Source organism: Scatophagus argus, chromosome 4 (assembly GCF_020382885.2).
Source record: "Scatophagus argus isolate fScaArg1 chromosome 4, fScaArg1.pri, whole genome shotgun sequence".
In the NCBI taxonomy this organism is placed as follows: domain Eukaryota; kingdom Metazoa; phylum Chordata; class Actinopteri; family Scatophagidae; genus Scatophagus; species Scatophagus argus.
This window is the reverse complement of record NC_058496.1, coordinates 5,507,285-5,535,113: the sequence shown is the minus strand read 5'-3', so window position 1 is coordinate 5,535,113 and position 27,829 is coordinate 5,507,285. Positions and strand designations below refer to the sequence as shown.

At 42.5% G+C, this 27,829-nt stretch overlaps 1 protein-coding gene across 2 annotated transcripts in view; it reads left to right on the top strand.

Annotated features, from left to right (window-relative positions):
• Positions 1–27,829, top strand: part of kiaa0825 (KIAA0825 ortholog) — a 110,048-nt gene that overhangs the window by 14,974 nt on the left and 67,245 nt on the right. For both annotated transcript variants that reach the window (XM_046387050.1, XM_046387049.1), the window contains exons 7-18: positions 6,710–6,877; positions 8,449–8,534; positions 8,731–8,988; positions 13,531–13,808; positions 15,191–15,341; positions 17,392–17,582; positions 19,257–19,463; positions 19,658–19,768; positions 21,542–21,681; positions 24,376–24,555; positions 27,176–27,406; positions 27,510–27,814. In XM_046387050.1, coding sequence (XP_046243006.1) covers positions 6,710–6,877; positions 8,449–8,534; positions 8,731–8,988; positions 13,531–13,808; positions 15,191–15,341; positions 17,392–17,582; positions 19,257–19,463; positions 19,658–19,768; positions 21,542–21,681; positions 24,376–24,555; positions 27,176–27,406; positions 27,510–27,814 — 2,306 coding nt within the window. The remainder of the gene's footprint in view (positions 1–6,709; positions 6,878–8,448; positions 8,535–8,730; positions 8,989–13,530; positions 13,809–15,190; positions 15,342–17,391; positions 17,583–19,256; positions 19,464–19,657; positions 19,769–21,541; positions 21,682–24,375; positions 24,556–27,175; positions 27,407–27,509; positions 27,815–27,829) is intronic.

Here is a 27,829-nt window from a genome sequence, read left to right as displayed (position 1 = left end):
ATTTTGCCAAAATAAAAAGGTGTAATTTACAGTTTTACAATTTGTGTGGTTGGACAAATGTTGCATTTTTTTAATACTTATGAGCAATTATCCAAATTCTTTAACTTTTCCAATAATTTCCCAAAATAAAAACTGCATAAGGAGAGACAGTTACACACTGTAGCTAGTTAACACTTGGTAATACAAATTCTAGTGACCACAATTTGCATACTGTTTATATAATTATTCCATGCTAAAAAAAAAAATGCACCCAACATCAGAACAGAAATGCTGCAAAAAATTACTATGGTGCAGTTTTACTGTTGGTACCTTTTACTTTCTGCTGTGATTTCTTTTGTGTATCTGACTATGGAGATCATATGCCACATGAACATGACTCCCAAGCTGTGTGTGCACACTAATTGCAGTCTTACTTAGAAAACCATGTGATCAACAGTCATTTAATACTTCTCCTTTAAAAATGCATCATTAAATTTCCATATGGTGTCAGTAATTTTCATATGTATGCATGGGAGATCCATGTTTTTGTAGGACTTCAAAAGCTTTCATTCCATCTTCTCTGCATGCGCTCATACAATTTATTCCACAACAATCGACCACAGGGGTGAAGCCGAGGTTGTGAAATTCTGTTCAAACACTGTGCAACCCTATTCTGATAGCAATGATTTGGATTCCACTTCCACTAATTTCCCCATATGACGATGTTAGTAGTTCCCTATAGATAAAAATGAATTGAGTTAGAACATGTATAGCAAGTGCATTCGCACTCACCGCTAACCGCCCCCCTCGCCCTTTCTGGCTCTTTGAACTCTTTTTTATAGAAAGCACAGCAGCCTATTCAGCCGGGAGAGAGGTTCTGTAGCGACGCGAGATAGCTAGGCTGCAGCTCTGACTGGCATTGGAAGTGCTTGTGGGGATTGAGGCTACTTGGGAATGGCATTTGTTAATATTTATTAAGAGCAGCTCCTCACTAGATCGTATCTCCTCCTGAGTTTATACACACTGTCAGCCAGGGATGTGCACCTGCATGCTGCCATGTAATTATGGACCAGGTAGGGGTGTGTGTGTGTGTGTGTGTGTGTGTGTGCGTGCGTGTGTGTGAGTGTACATGTGGACATGTGTGTTTGCGTGACGCTTACAGTTTGTTGGTGATCCTTTTTTTATGCTGCTCTTTTATTGTTCTGTCCTCGATGACAAGGCCTCATTTGAGAAACTTAGAGCAACTGGTTGTTTACTAATCTTAATGAGAAGAGCTGCTTTTTTTATACTCTCTGGTTGTGTTTATGTGTGAGTGTGTCTAAGTGTTCATTTTCTCTAAACCACGGCCCAAATGAAATCACAGAAGAATATGTTTCATGGCCCTTGAGAATGTGTATTATATTTGCCATTTATTTTTTTCCCCATTTCCTCCAAGTGGTCACAATGGCTTTTGTGTATCACTCTTGAAAAGCTCAAGGATATGAACATTTTCCTGGCACCTTCTATTGAGAAAGCACAGACAAAAATGGCTGGCTTATTGAGAGCAGCCAGCACTTCGTGATGAAGAGTCAGTGTGATTCGCCGAGGGCTTGAAAACAATAATGTGAACAAGGGCACTAAACAAGTGGGTTTTAATGAAATGCTCCCATCAAGACAATACATTCCTCTGTGTTCTTCATCCAGGCTGCTTGGTTCAAGTATGCGGAGGAAGCCAGAGAAATCTTAACCCCTATCTCACTGTCACTGCAATATTTACCACAAAGAGAGCCAGAAACAAAGACAGACACAGAGGAGGAAAACAGAGAAGAGAAAGGAGAAAAACAAACATGAAGCAGAGGAAAGTAGCCTTGCTTCTGTTACCACCAGAACACCATCATCACCACTGCAACTTCTTCCTCTTAAGGCAACTTAATTGAAACATCAAATAATGCTACTTTCCCCTTCTGTGAAGGGCAGGCGATCCCTGCTGTGGCCTGGTTGGACAGCACCCAGGTAAAAGGCCACAGGAGACCGAGGCTTGTGTATGGTTTGTGTCCATGTATGTGTGCGTGCATGTGTCAGAGTGAATCACAGCAGGAGGCCTCCCATAATAACGCTGTCTGAGTGAGCAGTGGGCCGCAACTGACGAAGAGGACCCCAGCTGTCACAGGGCCTGGCGGGCGGTCCGCAGCGGCTCATATCCTCCCCACGTAGACACACATACGGGCACAGACGTACCCTAAGGCCCCCACATGACCCTGCTTGACATCCTATGAACACACAAGAAGGCATGGATACTAGAAAACATAGGCACTAAAAGAAACACGTAAAAGTCCTCCACATCCTCCATGATAAGAATGGAGTGGTACACAACTACACACACACACAATACACAATTACTAAGCTTACAGCGTAATAAGAAAAGCACATACAGAGTAGTGGCCACTGCAGCAGAAACTTGTGTTGAGTCATCGAATCACTTTAAAAGATGCTGTGTGAGTGAATTGTTGAGTTTCATATGTAAGCTATCCTATAATGTTGTTTTCCAGCCAGGCCACAGTGTCATTTGGGGTTCCACAAGGGTCAGTATTTGGCCCTCTTCCATTCAGTGTTTATATGTTTCTGTTTATGGAATTCTTCTAATTTTACACATCAAAGTCAGTTTACAGGTCTTGAGGAATATTACTGCATATGTGAAATAAAGGAGCGTGAAAGGAGTTAGAAATAAATAGATTAACCAGAACTGTTTAGACTGCTTTTCATCTATGCTTTAAGCTAGCAGCTTTAGGCCACATTTACCAATATTAGCACTCAAAGGAATCCCAGACTGACTTGTCATTTAATTAGCATACCTATGCAGATCATAGCCAAATTCACTTAGCTTTTTTGTCTGGGGACTGTGGTCCCTTTACCCCACAGCATTAAACAAATTGGTAAACAGATGTGCCAGCATTGACTTCAACTAAATAAATACAAAACAAAAGTAATTGTTTTGAACACACAAAATAGTAGGAAGATATGAGACATGTTTCCCTGTCCTTTGAAGCATAGAGCAAATGAGCCATGAGTCATGCCGTGTCAGTTAGTCTTGTATGATCTGAAAAACTGAGTTAGGGAATTCATGTTTAGTCATCAAAAATGTGATCCATTCTTTTCTTTCCAAGTGACTACGTTAACAGTTTTCTTTTCAGGCGTAAAAGTACAGAAGCTGTAGTACAACTACAATTTGTCCAAAATGCAGCTTCTAATATCTTCATATCTTTGTCTTCTACCAAAGACAAAGATATGAAGAAATTACTTAAAAAAATTACATAAGCAGGTTGTATTCACATTGTTATAGACATAATAAAATTGCCTATTGCCCTCTGAAATTCCTCCCTGCTCATCTGTCTGGATGTGATGAAACCAAATGCTTACATCACCTGTAGAGGGTGTTGTGCAACATACATCTGCGCAAGCACAGAGGGCTCATCTTCATATATTGTGATTACATGATAAGAGACTGGAGGCCAGTCAGGAAGTGCGGTAAGAGAGAGACAGACCACCCCTCTGATGGTCTGATTTACACTACAGAGAGACAGAATGAGAGAAAGAGGGGAAAATGAGAGGCAGAGGATGAGAGAGGGAGAGATGCTGTGCTGGAGAGAAATTAAATCAGTGGCTAAATTATTGCATGATTGCCCATTCCCCAAAGACTTGGGCATCATTTGGTAGAAAGTGTCTAATAATTGGTTTTCGGCCATGTCAGACACATACAATTCCCCCTACTAATAGCTCTGTTTGGAAGAACTGGGCCTCCTGGGTCAGAGGAGGACAGAAAATAGCCAGACGGCAAAAAGTGCCCTACACCCTTCTGTTTTTTTTCTTCCCTCATATAAACGAGGGAATGAGAGATAAAAAGAGACACGAAGAAGGGGAGACATGGCAAGAAGGAGAGTGTGTATGTGAGCGAAGAGGAAATGAAGTGGCAATAAGTGCAGCCAAAGGGGAAATGCTCTTCACCGTGAGTTTAATACATCAGACTGGGGATTTGGCAGCCCGCCACACAGCAATTGTTTACCTTTTTGCTCACTGGCTGCATCTGTTCTGTTTTGTAAACGGCACTAAACTATTCGCCCGTAAACACCGGAATCAATAACAACTGCTAAGGGAATTCCCTTATCCCGCCCCTCCCTCTCTTTCCCTCCCTCTCTTCCCCGTGTTTTCATCCCTAACCACCACCCCTTTCCCTTCCCCTAGATCTCCTCCTTTCTCCCCTCACTCTCTCTCTTTCTGTTCCCTGCCAGTCAAGAGCAATATGTGTGTGTGTGTGTGTGTGTGTGTGTGTGCGTGAGACTGTGCTGTGGAACTGATGGTGAAACCCACAGGAGAGACAGACAAGGAAAAGACTGATGGCTCGCCAAAAATACCTGCTCAGTTTGTTTTTTCCTTTTGTGTTACATTGTTGTCATTGTTAAAAGCTACAAAGTGAAACTGGCCACTGTAGACTTTCAGAGTTTGGTATTTTCAGACATTTCTTTTTGTTTTTAACAATCTTTCCACTCCATGTGAAACATAAATCCCACCAACTCTTGTTTGCTTTGAGGGCTTCTGATAAGATGCATACTGCATTTATGGTTATCGTAGTAATATAGCTAGCCATTGATTTTCTTTTTGTTTAGAAGTACATCCTCCACACTGTAATGTCATGTGGAGGAGCTCTTATATAAACATATCATTTTCTGAGTGCTTTCAGTACCAGCTTTCAGCACCAGTCCTCCCTTATTGATTCTCAGTACATTGACCTTTGGTTGAACTCTCCTGCCTGCTAGTGCCCTTCCACATTCTACTCTATGAGACATGCTGTGCACTATGCTATATGACACACCTGGGTGCTTTTAAGCACACCCTCTCCATCAACCGGCTATGAGAGCCTCCATTTGGCCTCACTGTTGTGACAAAGGTATAATGAGGTTTAGATGGCTGTGTACTAGACCGCTATGGCTATAGGGCTATTTGGCTAGGGAGACAACTATAAATACCTATATAGGCTGGGCGGCAGAGCTCGATGAAAGGCTGAGGCAGAGCATTGCTAAACATCAAGGTCATGTGCGATGAATGCTTAGAGTGTGACTTAGTGAGCAGGTGTAACAGTTATAGGGTCAGATGGTGTGTGTGTGTGGGGGGGGGGGCTGGCACAGTGAATGGATAGGAATAAGAGAGACAGAGATCATGTCCTGGAAAAGGTGATGCTCCAGATGAAGTGGCGGTTAATGGGCGCAATGCTCACATGAATGACCAACAGGGTGGGATTGGGGAGAGGGGTGTTGTAGCGAAAGCTTTTTAGAGAATCAACTCTCTCTCTCTCTCTCTCTAATGTGTCCCTGTCTCATCTGGTTTAGATTGTTTACTCTTGAGTTGTTGACAGCTTCAGTTTGCCCCTGCGTTTAGGCACAGAAAGATCTGTTGATTTGCTGGTGACTTCAGAAATAGACATGATTGTTGATGCGTGCGTGAATGTGCAAGCTTGAGAACGAGGCTGGCACGTGGGTGTCAGCCAGGTCACGCATGTACACATGCAGTGGGAGGTACTCTCTCCGGCACAGACTCCCACTGGACCCCATTACAGAGGAGCTGCCGACCCATGCAGCTTAATTACGCATACACACAAATGCATGCACATACAAGTCAAACACACACCAGATAATTATGGAGCAATTCACATGTGATTTCATACACACATGCACACACATTTTCACATAAATACATGTATGCACTTGGACTTGTAAACACAAACAAACTTGAGTTCAGATTATATTCGATGGTGACCACAGTGTGTGGGTGCAGTGTGGCAATTATCCTGCAAGACTGACATGTGCAAATGTGTGTGAACGTGTCTTCTACAAATCAAGTTATTCACAATGGCCTGCATTACATGCACATAAACACACATACGCACATCCGGCAGACACAAACATGCAACTACTCATTGACTCTTGCTCATAAACACTCATGTGGACACACACACATGCCTACACACAGCGAGAGTCCATCCTCATGCATGATTAAACCCGGGATCCGTGGGGACAGTGTGTTGTCATTTTGTCAGATTTTGTTTAACTATATATCAAAATTGCATTAAGACCCAGACGCAATAATGTTACAATTATTAGAAAAGCCCCCCTTTTTCTTTCTTCCCTCTCAACACTCAATCATCTCCGTCCTTTCAGAGTCAAGGCTAATACTGAGCTCATCCATTCCCAAATGCCTTTGCAGTGGAGGAGCTCATTTAAGCGGACACACAAAAGTATTTGTGCATGTGTCTGGGAGTATGGCAACGCATCTCCCAGCCGCCCATTCTCCAGCTTAATGCGGAACATCCCCCGGGTGATGGCTTTGGCAGCCTCCAAAATGGGAAATCCATATTTGCCGAGGGGGTCATCGGCGGGTTAGGGGGAGAAAAGTTTTGTGCTGAGAGAGAGAGAGGGTTGTGCATGTGTGACTTCTCAGGGAGCAAAGTTTTGCATATATTTTAACTGTCTCTTTGTTCCTGGTGTGTTTTGGGAAAAACATGAATGGGTCGATATTTATAAGAGGCAAGACTTGAGGAGGGGTTGTTTTTCTGATGAGTGCATGTAGATTGAGAAGTTTGTTTGAAAACCTGTTTCCATGAAATAGTTTATTCCGTGTCAGTCATACATGCAAGCATGTACCTTGTTTATTTTTCTATCCCCCCCTCCTCTTTTACATTCTTTTTTTCCTTCTTTCTCAGCACCAAGGGAGCTTCCCATGAAAAACAGGAGCTTCAGTTTGACCTCCCACCAGCTGAGGGCGTTAACCCAGCTGTCCTACTCTCTGCTGGGGTTTGAGAGGACAGTGAAAGAGCTGGTCACCAATATGACCTTCACTGATTGCATAGGAGAGACTCCCTGTGTAAAAGGTACAACTTAATCCCCCCAAAATACACACACGTGAACAAGTACACACAAGTTGTGTAATTTAGGGTCCTATCTCAAGAGATCACCGAGATTCTCTTTAGTTGTTTTAGGACTTCTCAAAGTCTTAGTAACCCATTTAGTTTATATTTTATGATTTATAAAAAACACATGGCTGCCTTAATGTTCTCTAGACCAAATGTCCTTAAAATTCACCATTTATAGGCCAGAAAATAAATAAATACATTCAGCGTTTACAAGAGGCTTTGTCTGACAGTGCAAGCTGCATTTAGACCAACAAGTAGGAAGAATTTATGGAAAATGATCAAAAACATGATCTGAATAATCCCAATAATTAGAAAAATAAACTTTTTTGAGTGCTGTGGGGGTTACAGTGGAGGAAGTTATACTAATGATCACAGCATTTCCTACACTCTGGTTACAGCCCTGCATGTGTAACACTCCTCTAGTAAAAAAGAGCCCAGTTACACACACGCAAACACACACATGCACACATTGTTACATGTTCTAGCAGGAAGTCTAAGTTGTGTCTGACGAAATATTGTTTTAGTAGGGAATTATCTTGGGTGTTATATAAGGCTTTGGTATCATTTTCCTCTCTCCCCTTTGAACTGCCGCTACAGAGATGTTAAATGAAAGCTTTTGGTGCATGGAGTAATTTCCATAAAGGTTACATTTACAAAAACAAGACTTGCAGAAAGGCTCAATTTACAGAGAGGTAAACAGCCTTTAAAGGGCAGTTATCCAAATCATTAATTCCAGGCAATCAAACGGCTTAATTACCAGAAATTCATCAGATGGGCTTAAAGGTCAAAAAGTGATGCGCTTGCTGCTTCCTCCTTCTTCCATTCCATGTGGTCTTGTTCGGCTAAATTACCTCGCCTGGGGTCTCACTCTTCGCTTTCTGATTAGGAAACTGTGTCCTTGATGTTCACGCTTTTTAATTGCAACCCAACCCACGATCCTGTACGCTTGTCTTCACGCCACCCCCTCTACACTCCCCCGTCTCCCTACACATTCCCACTGTTTCCTCTCATGGAATTACCCCATATATGGTTGATGCTATCTGGGTTCAAAATCAGATCTAAGCCCCAAAGTTAGACTCTTAAAGCCATCTGCATTAGCATTTCCTACTTTTTTCTTCTTCCTCAGAGGCACATGCAGCTATGCTCTGGCCAAAGGGTGTCATTTTAGCTAGCGGGTGAAAGATGAGAGCAATGTGACCCACATCTGGCTCTGAGTTATATACAGTAGCTTTCAAGTCACTGTACTTCACATTCAGTCAGGCTTTCAACACATAATGTGATACAGTATATTATGAGTGATATGGAAATATTCATGCTAAATAATGCATAGATTTTAAAGAAGCTACAGACTATCACCACATAGCTTTTCATTTTTAATCGGAATACCTCATCTGTTTCTCTATCATTGTTGGTCCCTGGTGAAATTTCACTGATATGTTTTGGGAGCTTGACCAGGCACAGTTAGTGTTTAACGTCTTCTAAGATGTCTTACAAGATGTTTGCATTCAAAAGATTTATTTGTTGTTTAGGTAACTTGAAAAAGAGTGCAGAGGATTCTCACTTGACAGCAGATACCAAGAAATCCACAGCAGAAGTGCCTCTCTCCACACTAGAGGTGAGAACTTTGTTTGACCCCGTGAGGAAGTTTCCATTCTATTACAACTATTCACCGTCATTCTGGCTTTTAATCTTTTTCTGTAATTTCTGTAATAGCTGCAAGACAGTTTTCCTTTGAGTGAAGTACAACAGGGGAAATTTTCCCATCAGCATTCAGACATGAATTGACTGTTGGTTCATCTTCTATTTTGCAGCCACAGGCTTTGGAGTTTGACTGGAGGTCAGCATTTAGGGGGCTGGTCCCCCACATGGCACACTGCGTCAAGGTTGTGCTGGATGATGCTTGCGCCAAGAGTTTGCAGCAGGAAGAGGACTTGCATTCTTCAGGACACACCTCTGTCACCCTGAGTCGCACCACTGGACACACCACCGTCACTGCCGGCAACACACATCTTGTAGAAGACTCCTTTCAGACCCTCCTGGAGAGAGAGACACCCAAAATGATAGCCAAGGTAATTCCAGATTTAGGAAAGGATAGATGGACATTTTGGTTTGTAATATTTTGTTGACTGAGAGGTTCAGCTTCTGATAGTGAATTTATATTTTAAATCAAGCTCTTGAATGTAACATATCTTTACTTAATTTGTTAAAAATATGATAAGACTGAGCCATGTGGCAACCGTCTCTTAAAAGTCAGTGGATTCTCTTGTTCACAGTATATAGTTTTATTTTTTTTTTTTTTGTTATTATTTTCTCCCTTCCTGATTTAAGTTTAGTGATGTGTACTTAGTAGTTTCATGCAGTTGACAGTAAACTGGAGCTTTGAAGCTTCATCAAGTTGATTTCACATGCGCATCAGTTATCTCATTTTGGCCAGTAATCAAAGTAAGGAGTTACTTTGATTAATCTGGGTAATAAGAGGACTTTATGACTCATTGACTCATATTCTTTTCTTCACGGTATAGAGTGAAGCTTACTTAATTAAGAGGCCTCCTCTACATTATTTTACAGCAATACCTTTCATGCCTCAAATCCAATATTTCTCTCACATTGTTACCTTTTCACTTTCAGCGGCTATTGAAGCAGAACTGTGTTTTAAGCAGTTCTTGTCACAGTGCCCACACAGAGTACAGAATGGCCAAATACTTCACTAAAGAATGTCACACCACTCTGTAAATGACCACTAGCACAGCTGGAAGCACACAAAGTCTGTAGCCTGGAGAGCATTTATAAAGGATGAAACATGAAAGTTGACAGTGAAGTGTCTCACTCGAGCTGTGAGATATTAGAGCTGTGTTGTTAGATAAATTGAAGTCTAGAGGATAATGACAAAGCTTTTTACAGCAACTCTTGAATTGGAGTGCTTCATAGATCTTAATACAAATATGGTTACCACCTCATCCTGTAGAAAAAATGTTATGTGTTGGAGAAAATGGTTTTTGATAAAATATTTTAAAATATTTTAAAATATATATATATATATGTTATTTTGTTTTTTTCTTTCTGATTGTGCTGTTTAAAGTCAAAATATCTTCTTCCTGTTTTAACTGACACATGCACACACACACAAACACACACACACACACACACGCACCTAACATATTGTGTGTACAGTTAACCCACATATAAGACTCCAACCTGCCACTCCTCACCCTTTACATGAGTGCATTTCGCTGTACACACCTCTGTCCCTTTGCTCTCCAACCACCTTTATTACTACCTTGCTGAACAATGCAGGTCTACACACATCACCCAGACCCAGGGAGATTAATGGCTTTTGTAGCCCTAGCGGAAAAGCACCTTCTATAATAGAGAGCCCAAATGATTTGGGCCTGACACAGCTGACACTGTGGATCAGAAAGGGCCTTGGGAAGAGTCATCGGTATTACTTGAGGTGTGTGGGGGGCTCTAAGGACAAAAAAAAGACAGAAGGAAACCTAAAACCAGCATGACTGATATTAAGAGGGCTGGATGGTGTGTAGAAAAAGGAGTTGAATAGTGGAAAGTATAGGGTATACAGATGATAGAGGGATGTATTACAAAGGCAACAAGGCTAGGGTAGAGAGCAGGATAAAGAAAGGATACTGTGAGAGAAGGGATGAGAAGAGAGGGCCTGGGAAATGGCAGGGAGAGATGAAGTAGCCATCAGAGATTGACTTTTCTCAAGAGCAAGACCAGTGTCTGATGTGAGACCGGGCTTAACGTCAAATTCTACAAAGGTTCTCCAGTGCTGGAGTCTGGACTGCCACATACCTGCTTCCATTTTCTGTCTCTTCTCTTCTCGTTTTTTTTTTTGTTTGTTTTTTACCCATTTTATTATTGCTGATCAACTTTCCCTCCTGAAACTCCCTGAAACTTTCTCCGACTGACTTCCTCTGTCTTCCTAAAGCTCCTCTGCTACCCACTGCTGTCCTCTACACTGTGTACTGTGCAGACTCTTATCATTACTGCCCCACCAACCCCCCACCCTTCACTCCTTTTACACTGACAGTATTTGTGGCTCTCATTGCTAACGAGAGTCAGAATTTGTCTGTGCTCAGGACCTGTACAACATATTTATGTGTAGGTCAACGCTTCAAAGATGAGAGCCTTTCAACCCAAAGGTTATACATGCATGCATTTGCATTCAAAAATACCGAGCCAGACATCCAAGACAAGACCGTTATTATATATACATTTTTCCTCCCCTGTCCTTTTTTGACACATGCCCTAGTATTTGAGCAGAAAGCAAATTACTATACAAGACATAAGCATGAAATATGGTCGGTTCAAAGGCATTATGATGGATCAATATTTCACACATTTATATTCATATGTTCCTACCTCAGTCCTCACTTTTTTCATTTGAACCCACTTCACTGTCTGTATTACCATACATATGCAGACTGTGATGATACTGTTCATCCATCAGTACTTTAGATCGTGTACTTTTTTTTATTGGCAGCCAGTTGTGTGCTGAATGCCAAATACCCTTCATTCAACAGCTGGAGCTCGCCCTCCTGTCAGAACCTGGGATTGAGCTTTCCTTGTTTGGGTGGGCCCTTCTAACCTAAAAGCTAGGTCTCTATTATAGCAACAGAAGTGCCTTTTCTGTATTCAGACTTCACTGAAGCCTTCACCTGCATGTTCATTCTTCCACTTGTCTGTCTGCTCTCTCTGCACACACAAAAAGGGCCTGCCTAGCAGTTAAAAACTTTATACAATCTCTCTCACCTTGCTGCAGTAGTCCTGGTGGGATTCTGGGCTTTGATCTTAGCTAGTTAAGGCTTCAGTCTGACTTCAGTGTGGACGTGTATGTGTTTTTGTTTTTGTGTGAGTGTGCATGTCAGGATGACTGTCTTTTCTATCTCTATCTCTGTGTGTGTGCGCTTGTGCTAATACCGTATGTGTATGAGATTCTTCTCCAGGGCCTCTTCATCACCCTGGTAATGCTGAGTATTCTGTCTGCCTCTGCTTTCTCTCTCTTTCTCTCTAAGCTCCTAATGACTACTTGCAGTCAGGTATTGACTTAATTGTTCAAATGGCCATTGTTCCCAGGCCTTTTAACCCCACTGGAAGCTTTTAAAACTGTGTAGAAAGATTGTGAGACTGTCAATTGTGCACACATGCTGGAGCCCCTATGTGACAGAATGTCGAACTTCCCATTCAGCTCCTACAGTAAGTCAAGTAATAGAGTGTGTGACTCTATAAGGAAGTTATGCATGCTATGATCGATTGATTAAACAGGCTTAGAGGTTCCTGGGTGATGGTGATTTTTTTTCCCTGGCTTGGTAGCTGCAGGGAATATCCCATATCCCTTTTCTTTGTTTCAAGGCTTTTTAAAAATCTGCCTGACTCATAACTCACATGTATAGGTGTATACAGTTTTTAGGTGAACTCACACACATATGTGTCTGCTTTGCACCTGCCTGATCATCTTTCACTGTTCTCAATGTGATGTCAATAAGAAGCACATGAGGTAGCAGAGGCAGTGATGTCAAGGTGTGCGTGCATGTGTCTTGGACTGCATTTCGATCTCTGCAGGAATAAGTAGACCGTGCTTTATAAAGTGTCTGCCAAATACATATGAAACCATTACACAACCATCCTAGCACAGGCACACATACACACACACACACACACACACACACACACACACACACACACACACACACACACACACACACACACACACCCCTAATTGTTCCCTGTCATCAGCATCCAACAAATTCAAACTACAAATTGTCTAGTGCTGTGTATCACTAGAAGAAGAATGAATTATGATTGCACTGTGTCAATTAGCACAGTTGACACAATGCAGTCGTTGTATTTATTGAAAATACAAAAGTATTTCAGCTTTATATTAAGTAAAAGCAGCTTATTCTCAGATTGCCTATCTGTTTCTCAGCAAGCAAACACACACACACAAGGAGTATTTTAAAGCCCCTTGATCAGCCAGTCTCCCAGCCCCTGGAGAGGGAAAGGTGGAGGTAGCCCTGTCCCTATGGACCTTTCTCCAGAACGTATGTGGATAAATGAGATAAGTCTTGCTTGTTGCTCAGACAGTTTAGAGAATAATCTGTAGGTCTTTAACATCGCTGAAACAGCTCTCTCTCCCTCTCTCACCTTCGCCTGACCCTTTCTTTTTTTCCTCTCAGCACATCTCACTCCCCCATGTCTTCCTACTGTATGTACTGTAACATTTCTGTGTGAGTGTAGTTAACATGATGCATGCAGTTATAAGATTAGACAAGTGCTGATGTATCCTCTGAAGTAAAGGTTTTATTTGACCTGATACCAATTATGCATGTTCAGCAGCAAAGTTTGTGTGGAGGACATGCACTGATGTTTGCTTTTCAGCCTTCACGATGTTAAGGAAAAATGCATGTGTAATACTCACATGCTCAATCTTGAATTCTTTTCATTCTGATGACAAATGTTCCATTATTTATATCTAATGAGGTCTCTTTCTGGTGGTTTTTTTTCCTGTTTTTCCTCTTACTGACTGTTCTTACTGGTATTCCCTCCGGTTTTGAAATCATCTCGTCTTGTCTTTGCCTTCTTTCTCCCCTCAGTTCTGTGGAGCAATCATGACTGAGCTGGATGCTTTACTACCTTTGGCAGCAGCCTGCAGGGACAGTTCACTCCTGGAGGTGCGATCGAGCTTTGTGGAGGCGTGTGGCAGGGCAGCTTTTGCCATGTTGGGCCGTTTGCAGGAGAGGGCCCAGGAGGTGCCATCCTCTGCACCACTGAAGAACCTGCCTGCTCTGCTGGCCACTTGCATTTATGTGCACCAGCGATTGGAGCACTACCACACCAGGCTGAAAGATTCAAATGTTACTGCAGCTAAAGTGTAAGAAGAGGGTTTGTACATGGGTGTTGGTGGACGTTTTGGCGTGGGAGTGGAATAGTTTATTGGCTTCTATGCATTTATGTATTATGCGTGTTTAAATATATTGAAGTGTGTAAATCCATTGATCTGACATCCTTCCATTCCAGCATCCACTGGATAAAAGACATAAAATGTTTTTGCTTATTGATTTAATCTTGGCTGCAATAGGAAGGTCACGTTAACAATTGATCATTGTACTGTGTATGTTGCTGTACTTTGTTCTATGAAAATAGCAATACATACACAATGACAATAAAACGATGATGTAAAGACCCGGTGATATAACTGTAGAAGGCCTCATGCTGTATATAAATGAACAGAAAGGCAACAAACTTTGGTAGCTAGCCATTTTTCAATTTTATTTATTCCACAGTTTGAATATAACTACAATTGGAAAGACAACAGCAAGCATCACAAATGTAATTTTGAAACTTGAAGCCTCTCACAGCTGCCAGGTCCTGTATCTGACACCCATAGGCTTAGCCCTGTTTCTAACATGACCCGTTGTCTCTCGTCGTTGTAATCATTCAAAAATGCTGTTAATTAATTAAAAATAACCTAATCAAGCAGCTAACAGTCTACTCAATAGATAATTACTGAATTGCTTTGCAAATAATTTTAAGTAAGTAAAGATTAAGCAAAGAGGAGGAAAGAAGAAATAGGCCAGAGAGATTCCTCCCTCAAAAATGTGTGAGATTTTAAATATTGGCAGAAAACTGTTTTAAAAAGGAAAACAGTACATTTGAGATAAACAGGAGGAGAGCAGAGAGTTACAAAGAAACCTAAAAGAGCAGAAATGATTGACAGGAGGTAATGACACCCATATTGTGTCTACATCTGGTGAGTTTTTATGCCCCGTAATACCCCCTTAACCCCTGCGCTCCACAGATCCCCTGTAAAGGCATTGCTGGTGCCCTCAGTGCTCCTGTTGTCCCACCTCTGGCCCCGTGCACCCCTCCACCTGCACTTGCACTATGCCCCCTCCGGTCATAAAGCACTTTCCTCCCTCTACACCATCCAGTCCCCCTGGTTTTAAACCTCCTGCACCCCTGTTAAACTCTTTCCTCTCTGGAAAGTATCAAGGCAGGCCGATTTAAAGGATATAAAATGTCACACCGAACTTTTAGAATAAATCAAACAGTTCTTTCATCTAATCATCTCACCTCATGTTTGTTTGATAGCTTTCCGAATATAACATAGTCAGTTATGCATTGGCTTGTAGGATTGTGCCCTCTCGGACTCTTCAACAGTTCCTTTCTTTTTTCTTAATATACCATATGTATTATACATGGTGTATTTTCTGTCATTGCCTTTAAATGTTTGTCTCCTTCCTCTATGCCTAGACCCCTGACCCTGCTGCCTATCCAGAAGTGCCAAGAAACAGTGGAGGCCTTGAAAGACCAACTGACCAGCTACTGTATCCAGGTTTGTTTCACCTGCATTCTTCAAGACGCCGAGAGTCACCACTGGGCTGACCCCAAACCCTTCTATGAGGTAAAGTGCCCTCACATCTTCCTGAAATCTGTTATTTAAAATTTCTTTCTCTCCCTACAACACCTTGAATAAACATGTATTTGTCTATCTCTGAGTTTTAATTTCTGCCAGTTCAGATAGATCAGTGATCAGACTATTTTTATTTATATTTGCCTTCAAATCAAAAAGACACTTATACATAAAACATCTCCAGTATTGCCTGGTGTTGATTTCACTGCTTTCATTGTAAAAGGTAGAAATTCTAATGCCACGTGTCTTAGTAGGCTTCTTTCAGTAGATTTTGAGAAACTCCAGGAATTATACTCTGGAGCTTTCTCGCGTCTTCTTTTCATTCCCACATTACGCCTTCACCTCCCACTCTCCCTCCTCTAACCGAGCCTTCTACTCTGAGCTCCCTGAGAACATCTGTGGCTTCCATGCTGCCCTGGGGGCTCCAGGGATTCAGCTGTCTGAAGTCTGCAGTCTACACTGGGACTGTCTGGAAACAGCATAGGGCCCCTGAAACTCCCCTACCTTTATGCCCTTAAACCAATCTAAACCTCACCTCCCTTTCTTACTTTACTCTGCTTTTGCCTTTTTTCCTCTTTGTTCCTCCCTCTTTCCCTGGGTCACTGGTGTCAGACAGACCTGCTGTGCGCAGGTGTGTGCTTTTGTTCAAGCATGCCTGTGTGCATCTGTACAGATGAATGCACGTGTGGGTGTGCAGCAGCATCTCCGGATGTGTGTTTCATTTGAAGTGTGTATCTATATTTTCATGTCTGTTGCATATGTGTAGTTGTATGCATTAGATTTCCATCTCCTGCATTCCCAGCCCTGTGTCTTGGCTCTTTCACAGCTCATTGCAGCTCCAAAGAAATCCTCTCCAGCTTGAGATTTTTTTTTCTTTACTGTTATTTTACATTGATATTGACACATGAATAGTTGCTGGCAGAGAAATATTTAATATTCTACAACAACCGCGCAAGAGGCCAGTTAAGGCTAAGTTTAGAGCATGACCTTGGCTAAATTTTTTGGTCAGGATTTAGCCTTCAGAGCCAAATTCATTTGAGGGCACAAAAAAAAAAAAAAAAATCCATTATGATTTTCCAAGTTTATTCGATCCTCAGTTCCCCATCCCAGATTCAGTCCTCACTGTTGCCAGGCTGTTATCCCTAATGGGAGTTTGTTCATAGTTGACCTAGCTGGTCAAATAAAGTTTGACTTGAATAAACGGATGAAACAGTCCAACCACACATGTAGCTGTAGCTGTTCTTGGTTTGGATCCAAGACCTGTGTCTGCTTTGCTCTGCTGAGTCCACAGGCAGAGGATGGCAGCTAATCCCGGACGTAGAGCTCCCCATCAACCACCGATCCTCAAATGACTGGCTTGGGGGAAGAAAGGAAGAGAGACAAACGAGAGAAGTAAAATGCTAGATAGATGAGGTGAACCGGGAAGAAAATGAGAAGAGATTGAGGGCCATGATGAGTTGAAGACGAGAGAAAGTTGGAGAGTCTGATCCAAACACACAGACACGTACCATCCACTGGAGCAGTTTAATGTTTGAGGTCAAAGATGAAGAGTGTGGCTGCGTGGAGGTAGAAGAAGGAGGTTTAATTAATGGAGGAATTAATGACTCTCTGTCTCTCTTTCTTCTCAGTCTCACTTGTCTTTGTTCACTTTATTCAGAGAAGTTCTTTCCCAGTCTCTCTTTCGCTGTCTGTATGTGTGAGCGTGTATGCGTGTGTGAAAGTGTGTGTGTGCCTGTTGTGATGTGTTCTCCAGTTCAGGACTTTAAAGCGGTCTAAAATCCCAGTGGGGGTAGAAACCCAGGTGCAGAGTGCAGGTGGCGTGACCACTGAGACATCCTGGTGTTGACAGACCTGCTTCTGTCTCTGTCTCTCTTTTTCTTCTCCTTCATGTTTTTTCTCCCGCTCTCTCTCTTCTTCTCACTCTATTTTTATCTCCTTCTCCTTTTGGTTTTCTCTGTTTTTGCTTCACTGTCAATATCCATATCACAATACATCTTCATCTGCAATTCCCCTCCCCCCCATCCCCCACTTTGTCCCGCAGGGTGAGCGCTTTTCCTTCTCGGTGCAGATGTGGTTCTACTTCCTGTGTGGGCTCCGTAGCGACCTGTGGGCGGTCCTTCCGGCGGACTTGGCCAAGGAGGTGCTCGGCCAGGTGCTGTCAGAGACTTTACAGATGCTGGTTCAAAGATATGCCAGCGCTCGTCCTTCATACAAGAGACACCTGCAAATCAGGTACTCTATCATGTACCATTCTGGCCTCAATTGTATTCACTTGAGAAATCTTGTCAGTCTTTGTAATGTAAATAAGGCCACAAAAGTACGCTTAAAGTATTAATGTAAGGAAGTTTAGTACTAGATGATGCAGAATTTTCAGCTTTAATATGTTTCTGTACAATTACAATTGTTGGCAACTATCTCTTTAATATATCAGGTTGTATATTGTCATTGTGAGCAGTGTTGCAGATCAGTTGCTGCTTAATTACATTTCCAAAATTTATGGGTTAATCTAAGGAAGTGCCTTCCTTCGTGGATGTCTAATTCACTGGCAGGCCAAACTGGGAATTTCAGTCTGGTTAATTCCATACTAACTAAATGGACTGATCCAGACTGCTCCCTTTAAGAGCTGTTATGTAGCTTTTGATCATATCACATGATCTTCACCAACAACTGAAGTTTGGCTACCGTTTTGCATTGTTTTCCCAAGCCCTTTAAACAATAGTCCTTCTGCATCCATGTTGGCTAAAAAACTGAGGATTTTTCGATTTCAAGAATAAACTTTGAACATCAGCTGTTAAGCAATACGAATGGGAAGTCCTAAAGGACCTTGTCGTGAATTTGAAATTGCTGTTTGCAGGTTCAGGAGTAAACTTTGAACCCCGAATGTTTTCCTGAAATGTTAATTAATGTTGATGTTATGTGTGTACCTTCTGTGGGTCATTTGACTTTTAAGTTTTAACTATAACTCCCTCATTTCTTCAGCTTACATGAAAGTAGAGTTTGGTATCAACAATATAATGAATATAGACTTACCTATGCGTAATGTTAGGCTAATTTACATCAGAACTCCAAGACAAAGCCCTAAATTGTTTCAACTCTCTTGCTGTTGGCCGAATTTCACTCATCCCCTTTGGGTCTGATGGTGGAGGTCTTAATGCAGCGTCAGCACTGCATCTGCACTCTCTCTGCACAGGCTCAGGGGTCATCCTCTCCATCCTCGTCTTTGCCTCCCAACAGCTGAGTGATGACAATGAACAGGTTAAACTGTGACACACGGTTAGATGATGAAAGAGTGACAAAGACAAAGTGCATTATACATGTGTAGCACCACATGATGTCAACACTAAGCCTGGTTTATATTGCTTGGAGATCCTTATGTTTCTGCAGGGAGGGACAGTTGAAATGTGTAAGGCTAGCTTAAACAGATGGCTTTTCAAAGCTTCTCCAAGTTTCCTTTGCGTGTAGCACTCACATGGGTGCTTTCATGCTACCTCACCTCTCCCGTATCAGTCCAGCCCTGTGTGTCCCTAATAACGATTTGGGCCATGGGAAGAGCGAGGATGAGGAGATGAGAGATGATGAGCAGCAATCCCCAACCAATTGAGGAAACAGATTTAGGGCTGTTTAAATGTAAAAGCAATGACTTTTATAGTGAAATCCAAAGCCTGAAGTACACTGAACTTTCCAGCAGTAAAATCACCAGGAGGTTCTGTTACACGACGGACTGCATGATGAGGCTATTACGTCATGTCATGGTGGATGTTCGCCTTTGAAAAGAGGGATGTTCTTTAACATGATATTGACTTTATCTCTTTCTCTCTTTTTTTGTGTTTTGTATTCCCTCACAACTCATCTTTTCTCTTTTCATCCATACATTCGCCATTTCTGTTTCCTTGCTCCTTGTCGAAGGTGCGACATTACAGCCGTGTTGCTGTATGTGGAGCAGCTTATGTGGAGTGTGTGCCAATGTCCTGAGGCGCTTGTGCACTCCCATCCTTATTCAGCAATTGCCATAATAGCGGGTGGATCAGACTGGCCATACCAAATCCACAGCCTGTGTGAGCAACTCCTGACAGTCCTCGTTATTGTCACAGCACCCCTTTCTTTGCTTTATAGGTTGGTATGTTTTTGTTATCCAACCTTAAGTAAAATGGCAGCATGCCATGCACACATGAGGATGCGCAGTTTATGGTATTGTGATATCACTACCTGAAGACGTATGACTATGAAACAATATGCTTTTTGGACACTGAGCATGTATTACTCAAAACTGTATCAAAATTACCATGCGCAATCTTATTTTTTTCCAGGATATTTATGATTGATTCTGCCAAAGAGTCAACACCACATCAGCCTGACAGCCCTGTTGTCCATTGGCTAAATGCTATCGACCCTGATCTCTTCACCGAGCAGGCCATACAGTATGTAAAATACACCCATCATACCATCCGCCAGCCGTCACACAGTAGGTACACATATGCATATTTGCAACAAACTTACATACACCCACATTCTGGTGTGCTAAGCCATCACACACACATCCATCCACTGTATAGAAAACCATATGTGTGTGCGTGTGTGCGTGCGCACGCTTGCGTATGTGTGGAGTTGCAGCCATATACTGTATGTGGATATATAACCAGACTTTCCTGTCGCTCAGGGCTTCAAGCCTGAGTTGCCGTGGTAATATAACACAGATGCAAGCTGAGAAAGAAAAAAAATAAAAAAATAAACTACCGTTGCTGCTGACACTGATTTTGTTTATGTTGATGGTTGCTGAGGGCTTTACACATGAGGCGTCAGTGCTGTGCACGGCGGTGTGCATGCGCTCGTGTATGTGTGGATGTGTACATACATACATGTGCGACCAGTTACTGTTGTGACCTCCACAGTGCAGTCAATCACCCTCGACTCCACCCTCCTCCCCTCTCATCTCCTTCACTGCCAGAGGTGATGTCATTGCGTGCTGATGGAGCACAAATCAAACTAACCCCTGCTTTCCTGCTCCTAAGTATTGGAGAGCTGAAATTAGTTTATTTTTATGACCTCTTTATTTCTTTGCTCCCACCTCCTGCTTGCATGTGAGGGCGCCAAGGGCCCTGCTAGTGGCCCGGGGCCAGATCCACAGTTCCTCATTCAGGATTTGGCCTCCGGGGCCAGATCTCTCCCCAGACCATTAAAATAAAACCCATTGTTATGGTTATTAAATACAACAATAATAAAATCACAAAGAACATAAATAAATCATCCAGCATTACAGGCTATAAAGAAAGCATTCAAAGCTATGTTTTCTGGCTTGATGTGTTTGCATGTGCTGCATTTTTCCACTTATTCCACAGGTATATCTGTGTATGTGTGTGTATGTGTGCGTGTGTGTGTGTGTGTGTATGTGTGTCTTGATTCTGTAAGCTGACCCTGGGCTGTAGCCGGGTAGATTTATCAGAGCAGTTAAAAGAGGATTTCTTCTGGATTTGCGGTCCTAGTGACATCATAAATTGCACTGTCAGATTGAGGCATAGTTTTCTTCAGTCAAGCAGCAGGGTGCACCCTGCTCTAGCTTTCTGGCTCAAATAGAATGGTTAATTTCTGGGCAGGCGCCCCCTGCACTCCCTCTTCAGACCAACTCTGTCCGTTCCTTCCATTAGATTTTATTGAGATGTATAAAGTAACATGCAGGCGCACACATGTCAGCATGCTCTCACACTTGCACACATACATAACCACGAGCATGGGCGCTGAAGGGTGTGCACACACATACTTATGTGCACACACACACACCAAGGATACGGCTCATTACCCACAGCTGGCTGCAGCCTCTTGGTTATACAAAAGATGTAGGAGGGGGGTACTGCTGTATATTCATGTATTTGGCTGTCTCCCAAATGTTAATTTGGTTTTAGCTGGCCAAGATTAGAACTAATTCTTTCCCGGTGCACACTATAAGTAAGCAAGAGTGAAGGCATTTGCAGACTAAGCTCATATCAGGAGTGAGTGACACTGAAGGAAGTTAACATTGTAGCATAAACACTATTTCCTCCCAGACTGTCAGCCAAGACAGCTGTGATTTCAGTCTTTGTCCTTCACTTGTGAAGCTTTTTTCCTCCTTTTTTGTCTCTTGCTAAATAGACTGCTATCTGTACACTCACCTGACACTGCAGAACTGTCAAGTCTGTTTTTCGTCTTTCCTCTCTCAGAGATGGCCTTATGGGCCAGACGGCCTCTGCGTGTCAGCTGAGGCTGCTGACCTCCGACCCCGGATGCAATCCCAGGTTGCTTCTGCGAATGCTGCTGTACAGAGACTGTCACCTGCCCAGAATACTCCTGGAAAACTCTTGTAAGTCTGTTTGGATTAGTCTGTGTTAATGGATACAATGTGTGTGTACATGTGCTGTGCATGCCTAGCTGTCAGTCTTTTAGGGGAAAATTGAAGCTGCTTTCGTTAGTTCTTTAATATTTCATTTTTCATACTACTGAGCCCACATGGTTGATTCCATGGGGACCATGTGTGGGAAGTTGTTTACCAGTGTCTTAATTATGGTGCTCTAAGATCCTAAACGAGTTATACAGACCGTAGATGAACTCCATCCATTTTATGAAGTTATCATCAACATCTTTGCTTTCATCATCATTTTCACCTTGGTCACCATCATCACTAAATCAATGGAGAGCAGTAATAAACACTCAACAGGCCCAGGCGGAGCACACACGCTGACCTTTAAAGATTTTCCCTTCCTTCTTCCCCGATCTGCACCGGCAACAGTCTAACCTTTAAAGACTGTTGTGCACTCGCACATTAATTCACATTATAGCGACCTCATTAATAACAACTCTCACTGTCTCATTCTCTCGCTTGTTCTGAGCCTCAGAGGCTCTGCAATGCTTCTCCCTCCATGCCTCCACACTGCCGTAAATCAACACTAGAAGCGCTGACGCTCGCGTGTTATCGCGGTGACGGGCTAATTAACCAGGAAGCAGACAGACAGAAGGAGCAGCTTGATTGAGCGCCTCCCATAAGCTACTGCACTTCCTTATACATGTATACAGTGGGATGCTTTCTTGGTTAAAATTAATTTGTAACTTACTCCTAGATAATAATAAGATTAGTAATAAACTACTTAAATGCAATTCAGTCTGGTGTGTAAAAGTAATTGTAAAAGTAGGACACTTCAATTTTTAAATCTGGCAGTGCATATTTTGTCAAATGCTAACGTTGTTTCATCGAATTGTTGCTTAGTGACACATTTTACGGTACAGTCTATATGCCTTATCGAAGCACACTAACTTGCTAGAGAGCTAGCTAGCAAATTAAATGAGCTAACCACTGTTTGATGTGTAAAACCAGATTCCAAAAAGTCCAAAAACTGCCAGTTCTGGTGCACAGAGACACACAGACTCACACACATACCCAGACAGCCTTTTTATTATCATCAGCATGTCTGCTTTCAATTACAGAGGTTTGCAGAGAGGACCCTTGTGACTGGTTGTCTGGTTGTCCGGAAGATAAACAGGTGTATGTATTGGCACATACGTATCATGGCTGGATAAGCTCAAAGACAGTATGAGAGGGGGAAAGACAGCGAGGAAAAAGAAATTGACATTGAAACACCAACACTTTGGAGTTATTGTGTGCTGCAGCTGTAGTGGAAACTCCACAGAGATGTGCCAGCACAGTGTCATCTGTTTTTCTGTAGTCGTCTGCTGCTCCATAATGGGATCATTATTAAAAGGCACCTAGTTAACCTATCATGCTCTCCAGCACCCCAAGTGGAAATTAATGTTAGTCAGCCTTATTCCTCTGAACCTCTGCAGTCACAGCAGTGATATCGAGATCACTCTCTCCTTAAGGACCAATTACCAGACAGGCAAGAACAAGATACTGGTATAACCCACATAATGCCGCCTAATAGACTGACTGTACTTTTGAGTGTATGTGTTAGATGTGTTATTGTGAGAGGAAAGGTTATTGTGAAAGAAAAGACAAGAGTGAGAGATGTACAGACTCAGAAACAGAGACAGGGAGATAAAGGAAATCAGTTCTCATCAGGACCTTGAGTGGTGGCAGTCTTTCCTACCTGCCTGTTATTAGAGCAGCTGATATTACTGACCCTGTAGTGCAGCAGCTAATTTAGCCCTGTCATTTTAAAATAGTTCAGCATTAGTCAGAAGGAAGCTGCACTGCCCTCCATCACAGTGCCCCCTCACTGACTGCTGCATTGCATACACTGTCCTATTCAAATAGCTGTCATTTCCCACACAGCAGACTGACAGACCACTGGATGTGTGCCACCTCTGGAGCAACGGGTCTTTCCTCTACAACCCCTGTCAACTGAACACACACACACACACACACACAGAAACACACACTTGTAAGGACACAAAACACACATATATAGACATCCATATGGGTTACACACGCACGCACCTCCGTCCTCAGCCCTGTGCTCAGACAGCAACCCCCACAAGGACACCCTGTCAAAACCTCTTCCTTTTCACTTCCTGTCTCCATGTGCTGTGGGGGCTTTGAAATCTGTTTCTCTTTCTGTGTTTTTTTTCCTCTGTTTTTTTTCCCAGCTAACACAGATGTGGGTTTTTCTTTCCCTTCTATTCCACAATGCCTTTTGTTCACCCTTTCTGTTAACATGTGTCAGGTTGGGCAGCCTTGACATTTTCCAATGTGTATTTGTGCAAAGAAATCAAGATGCTGTTTCATAGGATAGGGTTTTATATCTCTCACTACCTTCCTCCTTAAGTTTGATATTTTCTGAATCGTAATTCAAAAACCAGTCAGATTTTACATTCAACTACACACCCCCAACTGAACTTTCTTATGAGCGAGCCTTTTCATCTCATTTGTACATCTTGTTGTTTGTGTGTGTGTGTGTGTGTGTGTGTGTGTGTGTGTGTGTGTGATGTGCTACTGAATATCAAGATTTCATAAATTCATTAACATTTTGAATGCCCACACATTTATTTGTGTTGTGCACAGAAGTTTCTCACTGACTCAGTCTGACTCTATTTTCTTTTTCAGATCTTTGTCAGGAGAGCTGCTCAGAAATGTCTACAGAAAGCTGCAAGGCAGGAGATGACTTCATCGTCGCACTGTTCAGTCTTTTCAGTGGTTTAAACAATGTTCCTAAGGCCTTGACTCTGGTCCTTCAGCCATACCTGGAAAGGGCACAAATATGGGAACATCTATACACACTAGCAGGTAAAGTTGCATCTAGCTGCTGTGCGATGTTCCAGTTCAGGGGTCATTTCTGCTGAATGGCATTACTTTAATTATTGTGAGGTTCATGCATTACTAGAGGCTCCAGTGCTATTGTGTACTGGAACCATGCTGGGCCAAAAACGTGCTTTTGCTTCATGAGAACACCTTTTTCACAACACAGTGCTCATTAGCTTAGTGGTATACATATAGACAAAAATATCAAGACAGACCTCTTTATGGGGCTGTTTTACGGGGGTTGGGCTCGGCCCCTGGCTTCCAGTGAGAGGAAATTTTATTTCTTCAGCATACCAAGACATTTTGGACAATGCTATGCTTCCAACTTTGTGGCAACAGTTTGTTGAAGGCCCTGTTCTATTCCACCATGACTGTGCCCCCCAAAGCAAAGTCCATAAAGACATGGCTGGATGAGTTTGATATGGAAAAACATGACTGGCCTGCACAGAGTCCTGACCTCAACCCCATCCAACACCTTTGGGATGAACTGGGACAGAGACCACGAGCCAGTCCTTTTCGTCCAACATCAGTGCCTGACCTCACAAATGCTCTACTGCAGGAATGGGCAAAAATCCCCACAGAAACATCTTGTGGAAAGCCTTCCCAGAAGAGTGAGAGCTGTTGCACCTGCAAAGCTGTCTATGTGCGATGTCATGAATGTCCCTGTTGGGATAAGGGTCAAGTATCCCAATACTTTTGTCTATATGGCGTATTTAGATTATGCTGCAGGGTACCGTACTTTTTATCTTTCTTATCTGGAAATGTATTATATGTGTTTCAAAATATAAGAGTAAAGCTGCCAAGAAAGAATATCTCCATTTCTTCTTAAGGGCCAGTGCTGACAGTGCAAGCACATGAGCTTAAGCATGACTTTAATATGCTGAACAGATTCTGTAACCTACTCCCCAACTCTTTCTGTCTTCCTCCCTCTCTGGTTCAAGCTTTGATACAGAGCTTAATCAGAACTCCTGTGGAGAATGGAGCTCTTTTTGGTGGTGATTTTTATATCCTGGGTGAGTGGTAATTATTGTAGCATAAATTAGGGTGATTGGAGAAGAGTATTTGGATGGAGACGGAGCGAGGGAGGGTCGACAGAGGGAATGAACGAAAAAGAGATAGAGAGAGCCAGAGAGAAATTCTCAATGTCACCCAATCATCATTTATCCTCACAGGGTAATTAGTTTAATTATTGGACTGTGCCAAATCTTTGTATTATAATTTTGGTTACAGGATACCCCCAGTGCCCTCATTTCTATTTAAACTGTTCACCGAGTTAACTTTCATAGATTACATTGAGAGTTTCACTATTTCTCCACTCACGCTGATGTTTCATCACACTGTAGCAGGTTGTTTCGAATCAATACAGCAGTCAATACTGTAGCGGGTGGTATAAAGTCTGAGAACCAAGTGACTTTGAAAAATTGGTCCAGGTCTCACCTGCCACGGAGTGCTTCTCCTTCGAAAAGCTATATCATTTTCTGTTCCGCTCTCCTCTTTTTCTGTGGGTCTGAGGTCACACATTTGTTAGGCGTCCCTTGAGATTTGAGTGCACTGCCAGTGCCTTCACAGTGCTATATCTTTCTGTTGCAGCCCTTGGTTTTTACAGCTGATGCTGTAGGAAAGTTTATGGGTGCCATACAACTTCACACTGTAGCTGTTCTGTTATCAATATTAGTGGGATATGAAAGGGCAGAGCGAGACATAGTGCACCTGGAGAAGGCAGTAAGATTTCTATTGTCAGGCCACCTGGATTTGATCGAGAACATCTGAATTTAACTTGACATGACTGGCTTTTATTGTAGACATTTGACGGAATACCTAGGCCCTACCTGGATGAGCTATTCATGTCTCTGTATTGTCCAGTTGTTTGAAAAGGGGAGTCATTTCTGACACAGACAGAGAGTGCTGTAATGACTAAGGGGCTATTGCTTGTTTGAAAAGCCCAATAGCACAATACTCATAATATGAAATATAACCCACTCTAATTTCGTAGCAGTCATAAAATTTCATCCACAGTACATTTTTATGTCAGTACAGCATGTCTGTGAAAAGTCCAGACCTTTTCAGATTTAATGCCCAGTATAGCAATAAGGCGATATTTTAATAGAACAGTTTTAAATGTAGATATTAGAGAGCCTTAATTTTTTTATTGTGCATTGAGAGATTTTGCTGTACCTCATGTCTGCTTTTAAAAGAGGCGGTGTGTGTGCTCTTTAAATTCAGCTGGACATTATTTCCTTACCTGGTCGATTTCTAGTCACTCTGTGTGTTGGTGGTCTCAGGAATTTAAAAAAAAAACACATCACTGCATCACACTGAGTTTAGTTAAATTTGGAGGACGGAGTTGTAAATCTAAGTGAGTCAATTTAGTAATGGGATTTTGCAGCTTGTTATGAGGGTTCCTTCTTCTACTGGCTTCGTCCTCCTTATGGCACCACATTGGTCACAACTTAACAACCTTGTGCTTGTTCTTGTGCAGCACAATTTTATGCATTTATCTTTTATTTTCAAATTAAGTATTAAAATTGATGGATACCCTAAGTCTTTTTTCTTTTTTTTCAATCACCCTTCTTTACCTGCTGCATTCTTTTACCATTTTTGTCAGACACAAAGCAGACAGTCCCTGTAGTGATCAGCTGTGTCCGCGCGATAGTCACCAAGTCTACCAGGAGACTCTTGGCACACCTGGTTTCGATGGTGATGGGTTGGCAGGCCACAGAAGAGCCCAGCGGAGCCTTGTTGAAGCAGAATGTACCAGAGAACATCCTGGTGAAAATACCCAAGGAGTGGAACTACACACCAGTGGAAGCAAGGGGAAAGGAGACTTCCATTAAGAGTACGCACAGACTGGGTGTCACATGGTCATGTCAACTGAGATACAAGAAATTTCTTAGTTATTTTCTAAAAAGCCAACATTTCTGTTTTTTTTTCCTTTCTAGCGCTCATATCCTTAACTATTCAAGCCTTGTCCTTCGTTTTCACCAACCTCCCCTCGGCCGTAGCGTCCGTGCCTCTCTCCATTCGCTATCTCTTCCTAGTGGCAGAGAAACAGCTCTCCCAGCATTCCCGGCAGCTACGCTTAGTAGGCCTGTTACTCTGGGCCCTGCTCGGCTGTCTAATCCAGGGTCTGGAGGACCCACACACGCTAGAACAGATCAATGGTCTGGCGCTGGATCGTGGGGCAAAGGAGCCCCTGTCCCTGCTAGCTGATTGCCTACAGGCTGCCATGGGCATTCAACAGAAGGTAGGTGCTATGGTT